The sequence below is a fragment of the Drosophila teissieri genome, chromosome X (assembly GCF_016746235.2).
Source record: "Drosophila teissieri strain GT53w chromosome X, Prin_Dtei_1.1, whole genome shotgun sequence".
Taxonomy (NCBI): Eukaryota; Metazoa; Arthropoda; class Insecta; order Diptera; family Drosophilidae; genus Drosophila; species Drosophila teissieri.
Genome location: NC_053034.1, coordinates 12,125,222 through 12,143,640, shown reverse-complemented (window position 1 = coordinate 12,143,640; position 18,419 = coordinate 12,125,222). Strand labels below are relative to the sequence as shown.

At 41.0% G+C, this 18,419-nt stretch overlaps 5 protein-coding genes across 10 annotated transcripts; 3 read left to right on the top strand and 2 right to left on the bottom strand.

Annotated features, from left to right (window-relative positions):
- The first annotated feature begins 212 nt into the window (after positions 1-212).
- On the top strand, positions 213-7,503 carry LOC122623965 (ethanolamine kinase). Of its 4 annotated transcripts, none has more exons than XM_043803372.1 (5): positions 213-367; positions 2,841-3,237; positions 5,548-6,119; positions 6,206-6,655; positions 6,895-7,503. In XM_043803372.1, the coding sequence occupies exons 2-5, from the start codon at positions 2,842-2,844 to the stop codon at positions 6,974-6,976; spliced, it is 1,500 nt and encodes a 499-aa protein (XP_043659307.1). In that variant the 5' UTR covers positions 213-367; position 2,841; the 3' UTR covers positions 6,977-7,503. The 4 variants fall into 4 exon arrangements, with proteins under 4 accessions (XP_043659307.1, XP_043659308.1, XP_043659310.1 ...); XM_043803373.1 differs by having other exon boundaries at positions 324-435; XM_043803374.1 differs by lacking the exon at positions 213-367 and adding an exon at positions 1,818-1,860 and having other exon boundaries at positions 2,933-3,237.
- A 364-nt stretch (positions 7,504-7,867) lies between these two features.
- LOC122623984 (vesicle transport protein GOT1B) lies at positions 7,868-10,444 on the bottom strand. The gene is made up of 5 exons (XM_043803396.1): positions 10,294-10,444; positions 10,140-10,231; positions 9,879-10,057; positions 9,091-9,172; positions 7,868-8,045 (listed from the first exon to the last, which is right to left on the bottom strand). Exons 1-5 carry the CDS (start codon positions 10,316-10,318, stop codon positions 8,001-8,003), a joined length of 423 nt encoding a protein of 140 aa, XP_043659331.1. The 5' UTR covers positions 10,319-10,444; the 3' UTR covers positions 7,868-8,000.
- LOC122623985 (cytochrome b-c1 complex subunit 7) lies at positions 8,242-8,929 on the top strand. The gene is made up of 3 exons (XM_043803397.1): positions 8,242-8,384; positions 8,500-8,547; positions 8,613-8,929. The coding sequence occupies exons 1-3, from the start codon at positions 8,345-8,347 to the stop codon at positions 8,858-8,860; spliced, it is 336 nt and encodes a 111-aa protein (XP_043659332.1). The 5' UTR covers positions 8,242-8,344; the 3' UTR covers positions 8,861-8,929.
- Positions 10,445-10,670: 226 nt separating the features above from the next.
- LOC122623180 (RNA-binding protein cabeza) lies at positions 10,671-15,434 on the top strand. 3 transcript variants are annotated; one of them, XM_043802167.1, is made up of 7 exons: positions 10,671-10,830; positions 10,904-11,035; positions 11,101-11,197; positions 12,909-12,943; positions 13,823-13,983; positions 14,066-14,535; positions 14,825-15,434. In XM_043802167.1, exons 1-7 carry the CDS (start codon positions 10,824-10,826, stop codon positions 15,129-15,131), a joined length of 1,209 nt encoding a protein of 402 aa, XP_043658102.1. In that variant the 5' UTR covers positions 10,671-10,823; the 3' UTR covers positions 15,132-15,434. The 3 variants fall into 3 exon arrangements, with proteins under 3 accessions (XP_043658102.1, XP_043658103.1, XP_043658104.1); XM_043802168.1 differs by lacking the exon at positions 12,909-12,943; XM_043802169.1 differs by lacking the exons at positions 12,909-12,943; positions 14,825-15,434 and having other exon boundaries at positions 14,066-14,199.
- Positions 15,435-15,755: 321 nt separating this feature from the next.
- On the bottom strand, positions 15,756-18,359 carry LOC122623782 (endoplasmic reticulum resident protein 44). The gene is made up of 7 exons (XM_043803113.1): positions 18,108-18,359; positions 17,847-17,931; positions 17,142-17,233; positions 16,631-17,024; positions 16,290-16,556; positions 16,022-16,220; positions 15,756-15,957 (listed from the first exon to the last, which is right to left on the bottom strand). Exons 1-7 carry the CDS (start codon positions 18,162-18,164, stop codon positions 15,813-15,815), a joined length of 1,239 nt encoding a protein of 412 aa, XP_043659048.1. The 5' UTR covers positions 18,165-18,359; the 3' UTR covers positions 15,756-15,812.
- Positions 18,360-18,419: the final 60 nt, after the last annotated feature.

The following is an 18,419-nucleotide window of genomic DNA, read 5'->3' as shown; positions in this document are numbered from 1 at the left end:
TCTATTCATTATAAGGAAACCACTAAAACACGATAATTTCATTAAAAACTCTTTGCAGGCCAGTGCAGTGTGACCAGTTGGTGGCTAATCGGAAGTGCCCTCGTTCGCGCGCCACTTCGCCGAGGCGTTTTGGTATTCCCGGCAGACGGAGCGACCGGTTGAGGGATCCGATTGTTCCATCGATAGTTCGGCAGCTATATATTCCAAGACGGAACCGAATCGTTTACATCGCCCGCTGTTCGTTCCCCAGTCAAATTTGTGTGTTGTGTGCGCCAATTTCAGCGGGGGCCAAAATCAATAATCTGGTTGTGTGATTTTCGCGGCTTTTTTTTTGTGTTTTCTTTTAAAAAACAATCAATACCCGAAGGTAACGTGTGTAGACAACTAACAATTCACCTCAGTGTGCGTTTGCATTCGTTGACGCTTGACATATTGGTACACATTTTATTATTATTTTACCTTGTTTCTCGTTTTCAAAACTGAAATTGCATGCGAAACACGAATCAAATCGAATCGAATCACTATCTGAATTCAGAACCACCGAATTAGAATCGAAATCGGTATGGGAATCCTTTAAATCAACCAACAAATATCGCACCGGGTTCAGAAAAAGGATGCACGGTTTGTGGGAGGGGTCGTCGTGAGGAAGGGGCCGTGGACAGGGGGTTCTTAACCCAGAACGCGCGTAAGGCCCCTTTGCACGACCTAAATTCCAAATGGAATCTTTGCTTTTGAGACTCAAAAGACGTATATTAAGTAACAGACAAAGTATATTAGCTTATCTATACTTTAGTTTTTTAAATAACATTTTAGTTACGGAATTCGAGTAGTATTAAGGGATGTAAAGGTCCTATCGGAAACTTTGCCCGTGCAGGCGGGCCCTAATCCCACCTACTATGCACACACATGCAGTTGTACCCTTGCACGTACATTTGTATATTGCCACTGTATGCGTAAACTATTGGCCTGGCTAAAAAACCAAAATAAAGATGAAAGAATAAAGAATAAAGAAAGTGCGAAACAAAAAACATGTTAATATTAAAGCAAATGTCGCGTGCTAACGTATCCCCGCCCACCTGTCTTATTGGGCACCGGTTTTTCACCTGATTTCCGATCTTACATACGTTTGCATGTACATAATGTACACTTGCATTGCTCAACACATGATTTGCGTGGAGTATGTACACATGTATGTACATTCACATATTCACAAGATTAGCATTTTACGCCCTAATTATTTGTGCGCGAGTGTGGGTGCATTCCCCTGTTCCAGGAGCGGAGTCAGGGGGGTTATTGGGGGGTTTTACCCCTAAAGAGTTCTGATTGCAACCAAATTAAGTAGATACAATTGAATTCCGATTTCAAAATGCCTTTGACCAAATTAAAATCTTAGCCACCCCCTCGTGCCGCCCCTGTATTTTAAGACATTGGCTTAGCACTGCGATCTTATTGACTTATTTCGACCCCCTTACCTTATCCCATGCAAATATACGTATGTTGTCTCGTTACCTTCTCCGATTTATAGTCATCGCCTTACGCACCTTCGTGTATTTTGAGTACACACGTCTACGTGTACTTTCCGCCCGGCTGTGCCGAATTCGAATACATTTACAGTGCGGGGTAGAATAATAGTTCCATTAGCGTAAATAGTTGGTTTTTGTTCCCGGTGTCAGTACTACCCAATTAATTCTATCACATTACTTCGAGATGTTTTCTTAAGGCCTATAACTTCGCAGTTGCTTATCATAAATGGATAAAAAGTTTATTTTTAAATCAGCCTTTCTTGATATAGTCGAAAATGAAGACAAGATGATGGATCTAGTTAGTAGATAATGTCAACGATAAGCTCAAAAAAGAATGGTAATCAAAAACCGCCCATCATACATACATACATACATCATACACTTGCATGTAATTGTAATTAGAACTGCATTATGTATTATTAACTATTAACAAGTTATTAGTTTGAAAACCGTATCTTCCATTACATTAATGATTAGAGTGTATCATTAAGGCTGCTTTTGTCTATGTATATTGCGAATTTTGGTGTTTAATGAGGGTAAAAGAGCATGGTATCTATTACTGGAATAAAGAACTTCCTGTATCAAGTCAAAACCAGTTAACGAAATGACTATCACAATTTCAAGGTTTATTTTCCGTAACCATTTTATATGGACTATATATATATATATCTATTATTTGCTTGATGAATTAGCGGACATTTTCTCGTATAATTGTTAATTGCACATTTGGGACTCTAAAAGTGTGATCGTTATGTAGAATATTTTTATTTGACTTTGTGATGGGATTTTCGTTGCATATTTGGAATAAAACTAGCTTGAAATCATTTTTTAAATTTCCCATGCCATGATTAAAGAAATAGTCATCCAATCCCCAAAAGCTTTAGTTTATTACCTCTCAAATGGCTTATTGAGATTAAATTTAATGTTAGCTTTACCAGTACGATTCCACTCAATGAATGAGAGTTTCACTTGAATGAAGTGGAAGTGTTTGGGCTATTTGCCACTTGATACGCAGATCCTACTAACTGGGTGCGGTCTTCTCCGTCCAAAACTCTGGTTTCGGTGCGCATGAGTGAGAGGACATGGGCGTAGTATACTTACTGGATGCGGCTACTGGTCGAGGCTGGTTTTTGGCTCATTTCGCTGTGGGTTTTTGGGGGATATCATGCTGGTTTGGTTGGGTTCTCGGTTGGTTTTGCATTCGGATGATTAGCTTTTAACTAACGCTACCTACTCATTTTACATGCTGTTGTTATTGTCGTTCTATGTGTATGACCCGACCTGACACTTTCGTATTTCACATATATAATACAATAGAATGGGCACAGAAACCAAGAGCAACAGTTACACAGGACAGATTTCAACAAGTGGCGGCAACCCCAAAGTGATGAAAGATTCTTTATCCTTAGTTCGTCAGACGGTCAATCAGCAAACGCTATCGCAATCGAACCAGGTCCAGAACCAATTGAATTCACATTCAAATTCCAATTCGTATCCAAATCCAAGCGAGAGCGAAAACGAAAACAAAAACGAAAACAACGAGCACGAACAGAATACGCGTGATATTCGAGCAAAACAGGAGGATAAATCCAGAAAAGAGGCGATTGTACCCTTTGTCCCCATATTTGTTGAGGAGGCTGACGTGATTCAAGGGGCCAAGGAACTGTTGAAGGTTATTCGACCGACCTGGGACCTCAGCCACGTCGAGTTTAAGGTAACGTAAACCCCATCAACCTTCGAAATTACCTTACCTTACCCCCTACAATATCATAATCCCAAACAAATCCAATCACAAAACAATGCAAAACACTATACAATGCAAAAAACGAAACCATCAATGTCATATTCTCTACATTCTCCATCAGATCAGGGTAGTTCGCAGATCGAAGATCGTTATCCGGCCCAAGAATCGATGGTGATGACGACGCTGTATGTTTCCTTATCATTTATTACGATCACTAACTGGTGTGCGGAACGTGGGATTTATAGTACATACATATATAGAGATATAGAGTCGTAGTAGTTGCTAACATTGTTTGAAACAGGGTTATTGCACAACAACCAACCTTCCAATAGTAATTATATAATATATACATATACAGAACAGCGTACCCGCTGCCGCCTTGATAATTGTAAATAGACATTGTTATATCAATGGAGCGAGACCCATAGGATTGTTATTCGAAATTAACATTATTTATTACGCTGGTGTTGGTGTGTTAGGACTGCGAGAGTTTCTGAGTCTCCAAGCGAACTACAGAGACTTCAGACCCCGAGTCGCAGTAGAAACTTGTTTGCTAATCTAGCCCTCGACTCCGGGGGATAAACAATAAGTGTTCCCTGCAAAACGGAGCGGGGTAGAGGGTGTGAGCCAAGAAATAGGCCTTCGTGCCAATTAGTAGTCGTCGGTTCTAATGAAATCGCACAATACTTCATATGCTGGCAGAGAAGGTGTCGAAAACAGGTGCATTGACTCGAGTGTTTTTACAGATAACCATTACCGTCCGTCCGTAATTTACGGATGATCCAAATAACCGATAACCGTACGTTAGTATTTTTCCTTTGCTTTTTAGGGGCTTGATTTTGTTTGTCCCAGTTTGATAATGGTTAGTGGCCGTCCAGTTAGAGTTAATGTTGTACAAATGCCTGAGGCTGTTTTAATCACTCCGGTTTCGAAATGGGGCGTTCTTGCCTTATCGGAACCCACTTGTACGCCTTGACCTCGCTATCTGTTGTACACGCCGCACCACAAGCATGACGTCTAATTGGTGTACACAGCTTGTCCGTAACTCACTTATCAGCTTTAAGGCAGCTCCAGTCAGAATTGCCAAGTGCTGAGTCTTGCCAAATCGCTGGTGGGCTATAAAACGTGGTTCATCCCTTGATCAGCGACTAGTGCATAGTACATGGTACATAGTCTAAATCATGTCATGTCCGTTTTCCAGATATAGATACTTTAGTAGTCGCTTTTTGTCGAGTGAAAAGGATTTAAGTAGTGGGAAGCATCCTTATGGAGGCGGAGGCACAAAGATTTGGCGCCAGTCAGGCAATTTCCATATCGTCAAAATACAGATAATAAACGCTTCATTATGAATACTTGTTGACGAGAGGAAAACTGAGTTGATTCATGGACCATGGCGTCATAGTTACGGTTTCTCAGCAATAAACAATATGTTTGAGTTTTACTTAAGTCGCACGGTTATTTATGCCGCACAACTGTCATAGTAGTAATGGGTTAACAAATATATAAAATTATTGACATTTTTATAGCGACTAGAGTTGTAAAGCTATCTTATTGACTAAGCACATAGATGTCCATATATGAAGTGGAAAATTTACAATATCGCAACGATCTGAAACACACGTGTTTGTACTACTACTACTTTAATCTTAAGTGCATTAAACACTAAGTAAAGGAAAGTAAGTGGAAAATATTAATTACTTTATTCAATTAACTTTTCCAATCAGTAAAATGACTAAAACTAATAGTTTTCGTAGATGGAAGTGATTGAACTGAACTACTGTTATTTCCTTCGCCTACACATTGTGGGCTTTTCGCTTTGAATATTGTGAATTTAAATTGTTTAGCATTCCATTATCTTATCTGTTTCTGTGTTTTCATTATAAAAAAGCACCGTATGCGTATATTTCAAGACGAAGGTGGTCTTTCTGAGACGCTTAGCACGCAAATAGCTGGTGTCACAAAGTTTATCACCCATGTGCTTCACTCTTTTATATACGTACATAAGAAGCATGTGGAGACGATAAGGAAGGTGCCATAAGCCCCTTACCGTAGCTCTTGAGCTGCGGCTTAAAAATCGAATTCCCGAAACCGTTCCATTGAATGCTACTAATGAACATTTCCATATAGCAATTGGTATTAGGTGATGCAATAACTTCACGTACATAATCAAAGCACACAAATCACGTAGCTTCCACTGACTAGTAATTAATTCTAACCCATTCACTTGATCTTGAAGTGTATGTACACGATTTAATGGTATTGTTCTCTGGCTTATTTTAGAGTTTTACCGATGGCATCACAAACAAACTGGTTGGATGTTTTCATAAAGAGATCTCCAAATTGAGCGATGCGAACGGCGGACCGTATCTACCTATCAAGACGAAGACTCAGGGTCTGTCGCCGGTTCAGTCCGAGGATCCAGTCATCATCGAGAAGGACGATGATGACTACACAGACGATCGGGCAGCGGACGACGGCTCACCTGTACAGTACTCCGATAACGTAGTGCTGGTCAGGATATACGGCAACAAAACGGACCTACTGATAGATCGCAAGGCGGAGACGCAAAACTTTCTTCTACTGCATACGTATGGGCTAGCGCCATCGCTGTATGCCACGTTCAAGAACGGTCTCGTCTACGAATACGTACCTGGAACCACCCTGAATACGGACAGTGTGCTCTGTCCAGAGATTTGGCCCTTGGTCGCCCGTCGCATGGCCGAAATGCATCGCAAGGTGAGAAAGCACGGGGAAAGTTCGGCGACCAAACCCATGCCGATGATTTGGAAGAAGACGCAGAGCTTTCTTGATTTAGTACCTGAACGTTTTAGTGATGCTGAAAAACACAAAAGGTACGACACTTGATCCTTCGTCTCTTATTCTCTTGAATGAACATTCGTTCATTGTTTTATTGCCCGGTTTACCCCTTTGATTGCAGAGTGAAAGAAACGTTTCTACCTATCGGCCGCCTGCGCGAGGAGTTCAATAAGCTATATGAATACCTTGAGGCTCTGGACAGTCCGATTGTCTTCTCCCACAACGACCTTCTGCTGGGAAATGTGATCTACACGCAGAGCCTAAATACGGTGAACTTCATCGACTACGAGTATGCAGATTACAATTTCCAGGCCTTTGACATTGGCAACCACTTTGCGGAGATGTGCGGCGTGGATGAGGTCGACTACTCCCGCTATCCGAAGCGCGAGTTCCAACTGCAGTGGCTGAGGGTCTACCTTGAGGAGTACCTTCAGCGCAGCCACATTCAGAACGACGAAGTCGAACTGCTCTATGTCCAGGTCAATCAGTTTGCGCTGGCATCGCATATCTTTTGGACGGTGTGGTCCCTGTTGCAAGCCGAGCATTCCACTATCGATTTCGACTACGTAGGGTGAGTATTGCATAGTATATAGGCCATAACATCAAATTGGGAATGCAAGATGTATTTAAAAGATATTTCCTTTATACATATTTACCAAATATGTATCAGTTTTGTGGATGAGAGTAATCAACATCTATTACACATCCATTATTATGGATTTGTTATAGTGCACCCTGCAATTCCTGATTTTCCCCCAATTACCACCATTACCAATCGATACTAATGACCAATTTCTCTCACCCATATAGCTATGCATTTCTTCGCTATAATGAGTACTTGGCTCGAAAGGTGGAGTTTCTGTCATTGACTGCAGCTAAGAACAATAAGTGATTTCTCTCTCCCGGCCACTCAGCGCATTGGGAGTTACTAAATTATGTGCCCAGTGATATATGTATAAACTAAGGCTGGAACGGCTCTCAATGTTATACATATGTATATATATAACGTGTGTTCAGAAATCAGAAACAAAACCGAAACAAACTTAAATTAGTGTCGTGTTCGTGCCAGCCTTAGTGTATGTACAGTGCTCACTCGAAACAGTGGACTATTGAGAACCAAGGGTGTGCACTGAATCGAATTTGTTCACTATAACGAATCACAAAAATACAAAATTTAAAATATTAAAAAAAACACCTCGTTTTCGAAAACACAAAATTTGATTTTTTTTTACTAAGTTAAACAAAAGTTTCTAAAATTTTATAAAATAATCGTTCACTTTTACTAAAAGTTCACATATTCGAGTGTTCACTCTTAAGGGAGGGCACTGTATATATAAAGAATTTGTATATGTTCTTTAATTTGTATAAATTGATATTTTGTAGTCATAATAAAGCGAAGGTATGTACTTTAAAATAAAAGCACTATCAATCATTTTAATGAAGGGTTTACCGATGGCAGGAGCTTATCGCAAAAAATTGGGGAAATAATATTAAAATGAAAAGTAGGGACTTCCGCTTGGTAAAGCACTCCGCTAATTACCAACATTTTCAGGTTTTTAGTAATCAAGTTTTAAGTTTTGAGTTAACTGTTTTCGATTTATTGAGGTCATTAATAATATACAATACTCGATTTACAAGTTAAGTAAAAGTTGTGTCTTTAGACCACTTTTATATTTCATTTTATCAAGGTTATTTGTTAAACTAAATAACAAAGCTCAAATTAAAATATTTCCTCCGAGATCCCCATAATAAATTATAAAAAAAGAAAGCCATAATCATTCGGTTTGATAAACTACAAGTATTTTGTTTATGAAGGCTGATTTTTACATGGACTTAAATGGGTTTACAAGAATTTGAATTGATTTTATTTACTTTATACAAAAGTCTTCGCAACATGGTCCACTTTGGAGATGAAATTACACTGTAGTTCGGTTGCCGTCTCCTCCAAGTTTTTGAACAATCTAAAAAAATACAAGACAAGATACAAGACAAAATACAAATACAATACAAGTAAAACGTAAAATAGTTAGTTCTTAACTAATAATTTGTAACGCATTTGTTTTGAATGCGATGTATCGATAACGCATTGCTATGTGTCTGAAGTATATTTCGAAAATCGATTTGTGCAAACACAACCTAGTGCACGTTGATCGATAACTGGGTGCGATAACTATCGCGAGGCACATCTCCAACGTTCTCATACCTAAAATAAAAAGGTTGGAGGAATATCTCTTTCCCGACTTCTAATTTTACGTAAACCATGTCGAACTATATTGCCAGAAAGGGACCCGCTGTTCTCTGTAAGTATTATGAACGGCTAACAATTGGACAAGCGTTGAAGGCAACAAATCCCGTAGCGCAGTAACCCGGAATATTATGATTACGTAAATATGTAATGCGAATTTTTCCCCACAGCAAATCTGGGCAGATGGGCCTACAATCTCTCCGGATTCAACCAATACGGTAGGACTACTATATAACCTAGTGATTACTAACAGCTGAGCCTTGGTGTTTACCGATTTCTGCAGGTCTGCATCGGGATGATTGTCTGTATGAGAACGAGGATGTCAAGGAGGCCGTGCGCCGATTGCCCAGGAAGTTGTACGATGAGCGCAACTACCGCATCATGAGGGCCCTCCATCTGTCCATGACCAAGACCATCCTGCCCAAGGAGCAGTGGACCAAGTACGAGGAGGACGTCAAGTATCTGGAACCCTACCTCAAGGAGGTCGAGAAGGAGCGCGAGGAACGTGAGGACTGGGAAAAGATCCACTAAACGCGCCACTAAATCCCTATACTTTGGACTTGTAAATGTTGAAATACATAGCTTAGATAAATACCAAAATTGGCTATGAAATTGAGTCTGCGTGGTCGTTTGGGAATGTGGACCCTTCAGTTTATTCAATGGGCATTCGCGTCAAGGCGAGATGAGCTCGTTAAATGATCATGAGTATGGGCTAGTTGCTATGTTCTATTTTTTTTATGTGAAGCTCCATGCTACCTTACCTTTTGCATAAATGGCAAATTTAAGAGCGATCCTAAAACAGGCACTCGGCCGAGGAAATTAATAGCCACGGGGAAGAAGCCGCTGAAAAGATAAAACAAAAGGACATTTAGAAGAAGTGTCAGGGATTTTTAAATAAATATGGGTTAAAAGGTAAAAGACAAATCCCTAAAGAAAGTTACTTCCCCTTGTATTTTGAAGTTAAGTTCTTATGATATTCACTTAATATTTGCCGTCCTTTGAATAGATTTCCATTGAATATTAAGATATGTAAGAAGCTAATCATTTAACATTCATTAGAATGGTATTTGAATTAATGAAAATACCTAAATATATTCGGGTAATGCTTTAGTTTTCCCGTTCATTGGTCGTGGCTTATTTAAAATCTTGCCATGCATAAGGTAAAAAGAGAGAGATATACATAGGCAAAATATATAAAAACACCGTAGAAACAGCGAATAATTCCAAGCAAGGACATTATTTCTGCTTTATCGAGCATCTATAGCACCTGATCGAGCCTACTTCTTAAGCCATTAATGAATTAAACTTGTTATTTGGTCCTTTCTATGAAAGCCATGAAATCGTAATGTCTAATCTGTATGACTTGCATTTTTTTTAACTAAAATATAACATTTTTCTAAACGTAGTCACGAAACTATGAGTGCTAAACCCCGATTTGAGAATGGAATATTAAAAGCGGGAAAGCGGGCAGACCATGTGGACTGTGTAACCGGTTAGCTTAAATGGCTTCAGACAAATCCGACTGGAACTTGGCTAGAGAGCTACGAACCTGAACAGTGCGAAAAATCCATAGGATTCAATAATCATGCCGATGATGGGGAATCCCAGCAGGACGATGACGATTCCCCCGAAGAAGGCCGTTGTGCCTTTGACTTTGTGCCGTTGGAAGAAAAAGCGCAGGGTGCGCTCCACGCCAATGACGCAGCCGAGGCCCGATATGAATAGAATCTGCGGGAAAGAGGCGATTGCTATTATTATAGTGCTCGAAGGGTGTGCTACATGGGGCATAAGGTGCATGTGAAGAACGTACATTGCCAATGGCGAGCAGGCCTTTATCGAACAGCAGCAGCATGCCGAGAAACAGAAAAGAAATGCCAAAACCAGCCAAGCCGATGCCAATTTCTGCGGGAAGATTTCAATAAGCGGTTTAGTTGCGCTCATGGCTTTCACGTATCAATGCTTACTCTGCAGATCTGTTATTTCGATCATTTTGTGTTTGGCTCTGATTTAATTTGTTTTCAGAAAAATTAAATCCACGTAAACACCAATTCAATTTCAAAGCACGAACAGCTGATTGCCACTTTCATTCAAAGTTAAGTGCTAACGAATGTAAACAATGTTTGCAGGGCTGCAAGCGATTCAGTGTTGTAAAGCGCTCAAAGAGCCGATCAATTATGAAATACCTCTTGGGTTCAGTTTACTTATATCCAAATTAAAAATGTAAAATGTTAAATAAAGATAAAAATAAACGGGATATTTATGTTCCATCCCACACATTCCGCAGTATCGATATCTATCTCGATAGGACCTACGATACACGCATATACCAGCCCCCGTTAACGCTCATCTCTAATTAATTTTCACACGCCATTTTACAATAAAATTTGTAACGATCTGACGCTTTATTTTATTCGGGCAGTTTGTGCGCAGCGAGTTATTGAAACTCCTGCAATTCTATTGATTGAAAAGAGACTGCACACATCGTTTATTGGTCATGGAGCGTAAGTAGAGTTTTAAAACGCGCACAAGTCGCACCGTGAATACACTGAAAACACTGAAATATGTGCACTCTAGGTGGCGGTTATGGTGGTGGTGCCGGACAGGGATATAATAATTTCGCTGTCCCCCCACCAAACTACCAACAAATGCCAAATAAAACGGGTAACTACAACGAGCCACCTCCGAACTACGGCAAACAAGGCGGTGGTAAGGCGTGCATGTGAACTCCATGTTGCGAATCACGCACCAATATCAACACATTTATGTTTAAGGTTATGATTCCGGTTCCGGTCATCGTGGTTCTGGTGGCAGCGGCGGCGGCGGTGGTGGCGGCGGCTCATGGAACGACAGAGGAGGCAATTCTTACGGGTATGTTATCCACTTTTAGTATTTTGGTACCGATCAGTTACAGCAAGGCTATTTAAATCATGGGTAGTAGACTTCTACGGAGGTTTTTTAAGTGTTATAAGAGAAGTGTACGCATATATAAACATTTATCAATCAATCCAGCCAAACCGATGAGAAAAAAAGATCGAGCCAATACTTTAAACACAAAGCGTAATGTAAAGATATTGTAGAAATGCAAGCGATGCACGGTGCTGCATCAAAGTGTGAAACTGCTCATAGCAATTACTGCAAATGACTTGTTCGGACTGGTAAAAAAGCGCAGAAAACATAAAATTAGAAAAACTGTAGTCCCCAATTTGGCTATTTATTATTTACACGCATGACTATTTCATATACTTTTTTTTTGTCATCGAAAATCTCTAAAAATATTTGAAGCTGGTATTTCAAAATGGTTCTGATGATTCAAATGAGTTTAATGGTTAAAAAAAAAATAACGCCCTGGGGAAGCCAATATCTCTGCAATGAATAAATAATAATGGTGGTTCGACAGCCGTTGAAATTCGAATAATAATGGTCGCCTAATGAAATCTATGATGAATTCCTTGATATTTGCATAGAGAATCGCGCACATTTTATTATTATCGTTTCACATACCTATGTACACTATATCATCCATTCCTGCGTAAATACGATATAGAAAAAGCGTCAACATGTTCAAAATGAACATTCAAAAAATGTGTGAGTTTATGACATGATGGTATAAAAAAAACAAGATCAAACATGACACAAGTGTACTCAAAGGTATATAGCTATGACCTTTGAAAAACTATCATATTACCCAATATCAACCAGCAATCATATAATCTAAAAATAAATTAATGTCGCAAGAGGCAAGAAACAATAAGAAATTCAGTAAAATAATTATTAAATGCAAAGTTCGGAGAATTGGTGTGGTTCTAAGACTCTAATCATCTTAAGGTATTTACGTATACTTAAATAATTAAACAATTTCAATTACATACTATATGGTCAGTATATATTTATATACATAAGAAAGCAATGATTCCGCGTCTAGGATAGAGCTACCTCTAACAAACTAAATGTAAGATAATTTTAAACAATTGTTTTTCTTTTTATTTTTAATCACATTGACAGATTTAGTTATTAAAAAACCTGAAATTGCTTTTAATCTAGGTCCTCCCTTGTTTGAGATACTTTATTATTTTTTTTGCTTGTATTTTAGTAGATAAGCAAATAAACAGGTAGTGTTTTTTGGTTGATAACGATCGTATCTGGGTGTAAGATACTTTCTACCTAAGTGTATTTAAATGGGTCGAACGTCTTTCGTCCCTCTCATTTCTGTGAATTTAGTAAACAAAGTGAGTTCCGGTAGTAGACTAATGCAAACGTTATTATATTAAGATTATATGGTTAAAAGTAATACATGCACGTACATATGGCAACATTACGTTGTCCTCCTTGGCAGTTTGATCAGTGATTGCCGCCGCACTTGGTTCTAATTATTAAGATGGAAAGCAACAAAATGGACATTCGCTGTTTGAACGTCGTCGTCACTGACCGAACTGCGCCGGGTGCTCTATAGATGGCATTAGAATGCCATAAAGTCGAACAAGAAATATGTATTGTAAAGGGATCCTAGGCGTATACCTCACCATACTGCATTAAAACCAAAATCAAAGCATTAAATAAGTTATTCAATATCCTCTTTTAGAAATGGAGGCGCCAGCAAGGACAGCTACAACAAAGGTAAAAATAATGCAAATAATTGCAAACATATCGAGTAATGTATACCAATATTTTTCTACATATTGAACTTGAATCCAAAATCGAAATAGAACAAAAAAAAACAAATTACAAAAAAACCCAACCGGTTAGAACATGAAACAGAGTCTAATTCCAAACCAAAAAAGTAAAAAATGAATATGCATTAAAACAAACATGTTCCTTTCCTGGCGGCATTCTTGGTGGGGCCCAATTGCCCATTTGAAATTCCGTCGAAAAGTCCACGCGTCGTGGCCTTTAAAGTGTATATAGCGTACTTATATTCAGCTCGTTGATCTCTGTTTGATCAATAATGGTTAACGACCGACTCGGTCTGCTAGGTGTAATTTAATGTTTAATTTCTGTAAAGTGTTGTATACATGTCAAAGCGTTGTCACGAATCAAAATCAAGGTTTCCTGTAAGGTGCATGATTGGTCGGGCTAACTCCTGGCAATTTGGGGTCACCTGTTTGTGTTTTTGTGTGCCAGTCAGTCAGTCTGGCTTTGAAAGCTCAAAAGCCGACCGAAACCCGTTCAAAGTGTTACCATGTTCCCATGTTCTCTCCCGGAGTCGTCCACCCCCTGAAGGTTTTCGAAATACACCTCAAAATTCTGGTTTCACATATAAGTATTATCCTGGTTAAAATATCACGGAACAGCCAAGTATAGGAGTATCTGTACCATATGTGGGCGTGTACTTTGGCCCTCACCTTCGTTGCGTTTTTGGTGGTTGATGTGAGGGGCTAAATTCTAAAAAGAAAGAAGAAAATAAAAAAAATAAAAATAATAAAATAAAGTAGCAGTTCCATTCTAAGCTATAACCTGACTTGCCAGCTCGTCCTAATATCCCATTCGTATTTGTAGGACCCGGAGGATACTCGGGCGGCGGCGGTGGAGGAGGCGGGGGCTCCGGTGGCGGCGGCGACATGATCACCCAGGAGGACACCATCTTTGTCTCTGGCATGGATCCCTCTACCACCGAACAGGATATTGAGACTCACTTTGGAGCGATTGGAATCATCAAGGCAAGTAGTCATCAAATTATGCGTCTGTAGATACGTTTTAACCTTTGAATCGTTGTGTATCCTTTTGCATCTGACTTAACAGAAAGACAAGCGTACAATGAAGCCCAAGATTTGGCTGTACAAGCACAAGGAGACCGGCGCCTTCAAGGGTGAAGCCACTGTCACCTACGACGACACCAATGCTGCACAGTCCGCCATTGAATGGTTCGATGGGCGCGACTTCAACGGCAATGCGATCAAGGTGTCGCTGGCCCAGCGCCAGAACAACTGGAACAAGGGCGGCGGTGGTCGCGGAGGATTTGGCGGACGTCGTGGTGGTGGCGGTGGCGGCGGAGGAGGAGGCGGTGGAGGTGGCGGCGGCGGTGGTGGAGGGCGCTTCGATCGAGGAGGCGGCGGTGGCGGTAATGGAGGTGGCGGTGGCGGTGGACGCTTTGACCGTGGAGGAGGCGGTGGAGGTGGTGGCGGCGGCGGCAATGTGCAACCGCGTGATGGCGACTGGAAATGCAACAGCTGTAATAACACCAACTTCGCCTGGCGCAACGAATGCAATAGGTGAGCAGTGTTTAGATTTAAGACATACACTTCTGCACCGACTTTCATATTCCATCATATCATAATTCTTAAAAAACCACACATGCCTAAAACTATGATTGAACCCAAAAAGTAGACGAAACACTAGAAGTGTTTGAGAGGCAATCGTAAAGCAATTTTTCCTGATAAGGCGCACATAATTGCCACAAGAGTTTATCTGATGGAGTATTGGAACTAATTTTGCTTTGGGGAATCACAAATTGAGCAATCTTTAGTATGCTACGATAGTAATAATCACTCCCATTTCCAGATGCAAGACTCCCAAGGGCGACGACGAGGGCTCGAGCGGTGGTGGCGGCGGCGGCGGCTACGGCGGTGGTGGCGGCGGAGGCGGAGGCTACGACCGCGGAAATGATCGCGGATCCGGCGGCGGTGGATATCAAAACAGAGATCGCGGCGGCAACTCGCAGGGAGGCGGTGGTGGTGGCGGCTACTCGCGATTCAATGACAATGGTGGAGGACGCGGTGGCCGAGGAGGTGGTGGCGGCGGCGGCAACCGCCGCGATGGTGGTGGACCCATGAGGAACGATGGCGGCATGCGTTCTAGACCATATTAAGCGCATGGCAGCCGATGGCGGCACCTATTTTTTTCACTTTTACGTATTAATTGTAGCGAGTACCCCTTTAAATGTACTTTTAAATTTACCAGTCAGAGCCAATTATAAATTATAATTGCCAGCACACATCTTCATTTTAACCGATTTCTAGCCAACACGGTTATTGCTCGTTTTGACTGAATTATATTATATAATTATGTAATCTAATTTAACAATTGTAACTGTAACATGGTACATACAAATAAATATATATATATTTACATATAGCTCATATATATGTATATGTATATATATAAAAAATCAGAAACACTTCTCTGACTTTGGGAATAGGCATTTAAAGATAACATTCTAGCAATCCAGCTTTTGCTGACTAAGAGGATTTCTAAAGAACTCGACAAGTTCGCCTTGCCGAAATATTATTCGCATTCGTTGCAAACAAATGAGGAACTCTACAAGTCACGCGCACAAGGCGTGGATAAGTCGGCAACTGCTTTCGCAATAACCCAGGTCGATAAATCCAGACTTTTTATTTTTAGAACTGTATTAAACAGAAACGAGGCTGCACCCACTGTTTACATGGTCGATTGATAGCTGCTCACCTTCATCTGCTTTCGGAGAAGGTTGTTTTTTACATTTTTGTATTATTTTCTTTTATTTTCAATATACATTATTATTATTATATTACAGTTCATCTTTTTCTAGCAGGGTGTAGCGATGCTTGGATGGGCCAAGTTCCTTGAATTTTGACTCTGGAGGCGAAGTACCCTTGCCAGTGTGTGGGTCAGGTTCAATTTCATTTGAGGGATCCGGCCCGTAATGAAATTCCCTGAAAAGCAGAGGAGAGCGTTTAGATTTTGTGCCTTGGCTAGCACTAGTTTTGGAGTAATTACCTGTGCAGCTTGCCACTGTAGAGATCCTGCAGGAACTGCTTTAGCTTTCCCGGCGAGTACATGTCGCTGAAGTGGGGGAACAGATACATGTGCTTGAACGAGTCGATGGCTATCAAGGGCAAGTCATCCTCGGATTTACCCAGATGGTGTAGAGGATGCGCGAATCGCTTGCCATCAGCGGTCAAAAAGTTGACATTCTCTGCAAAGATTTGAAAATTCATCGTCAAACCAAATGCTCATATGTAAACAGAACACCTGCACATCTTACGTTTCTCATCCAGCAACTGACGCTCAATGATCGACTTGTAATCCTTGATTGAGTTATTATCAGTGGGGTGATGGAAGAGAATTAGGAACGGCAGACCCTCCTCCGTAAGTTCTTCTGCGTTCTCGAAGGTAATTTCTCGTACCAGTGGTACACACTTCTCTTGGACCCAAATTTTGAGTTCATCGAAATTTTGTAGGCTTCCAGTGTAGGTCTCATCGTTTTCATGAGAAAGAGCTACATCGGGCCTAAATACTATAATGGGTGTGCCTGAAACAAACCAAACAACCAAAAGTGGACATCAGTATTGCCTGGCATGGCGCAGTGTCTTAGATGGATTTTACCAGGAGGATGCATGGCCTGGGCGGCTTCTCCGAAGCCCACGTGAAACTGGCAGTCCTCCTTTAGGTTTGTCGCCACCTTGCGGAATATGTCGTACTCGGGCTGGTCCCTACGATCAAAGTAGCCCAGGATAAGGCGCTTCTTCGAGTCCAGGCTCTCCAGATCCTTCAGGGATTTAAACTCCTGGATGGGATCCTCCAGCTGCTTCTTAACGAACTCGAGGAATGCTTCGGCCGAACGCTGTCCTCGATACTCGCGCTTGCTGAGCTGCCCATTGCGGACAATTTTTAAGGTTGGATACTTGTTTATGTGGAACCGGGACGCGATGGCCGTTTCCTTGTCGCAATCCACTTTTCCTAGCACCACCTTTCCAGCCTCTGGGAACTCCTCTTTAATCTGCAAGAGATATCCAATCAAATTGAATGCCACGTATTTGTTCGATATTAATTAGCTATATACATATGTATGCATGGCATTGTTTGTAAGCTTTTACTGCCCATCCATTTGACTCACCTTATCTGCAGCTTCCGCGAATATAGGTGCTAAAATATTACTAAACCGACACCACTCCGCATAAAAATTAAGGAAAACCAATTCATTAGACGCTGCAAGAAAATAAAGCGTATTTAATGTAAGCAACAAACTGTGTGTGAAATTGTTGTGTGTGTATTCCAAGTGTGGAAAACAAGCAAATGCGTTCAGATAATAATATTAATAATATTCTAGTATAACTTCGAAGGCTAACTTCGAAGTTTTGTAATAAATTCATATATAATATATTTATATTTATATTTAATAACGGGTGTTATTTTTAACAATAATGCAAATTTATATTAAACAAATATTCAACCAGGGCTATGCTAAAATATAGTTTTTTTGCAAGATTGTATATAGAGCATATCCCAAATAAAAGAATCTCTTGGGCAAGGAACTTCTGGCTTGTGCCCATTTTGGCGGACTATCGGACCGATAGATCACAGTGCAGCATGGAAAATAAACCGCCCTAATTAAGTTGTATCCAAATTCCGCACCTTGTCCTTCGCGAAACCGCATAAAACTTATCTTACCACGTTGGCAGTGCCGAATTGAACGAGCCACTGATTTTGTTTAGTGACACGTCAATGGGGCAGTCGGCTAATTGATTCCCACTCACGCTGGCAGCGGGAATGGCATGGGGATGGTGGATGATGGGGATGAATGGATATGGACATGTCTTACCTAGGGTCATATCGATATTATCACTGGTCATGGGTACGGCTCCGGCGCCATCAGCCGGCTGTGTGTGCTGGAGTAGCTGTAGAATCTGCAAATTCCATAAGATGTCAGTTCTGGTTAGTTAGTTATTTGGTTAGGGGGAGCCAGAAAAGCCGGGGAAGTCTGGCCGGCCCCTCCCCAATGTGTCCCCGCCCGCTGATTGAGCGTGTGAGCCATTCCAGTGACCAGAAACATGACCAGACAGAACGGAACACGTCGACTCACCGCAACTAGGGCCACACAGGGCCCAAGCTTTCCGATTCCGATTCTGGCTCCAAACATTCTCGTTCGGCTTCCGAATGGCGAGTGCGGCTGGCGAGGAGTGGGCGTGGAATTGCGTGCACCGGTAGAGAGTCCAAGCGATCGGTTCTCTTTTTTTGATTTCAGTTACACATCAGCTGGAATGGAATGCAAACGTACGCACAATTTATAAGTTTTAACAATTTTTGGTTGATTTTATCGGCTGGCCAGTGTTGGTTAGTCTCGAACCGCACACTTCATCGCCAATCGACTAAGGCGATAGCTTAGTCACATGAC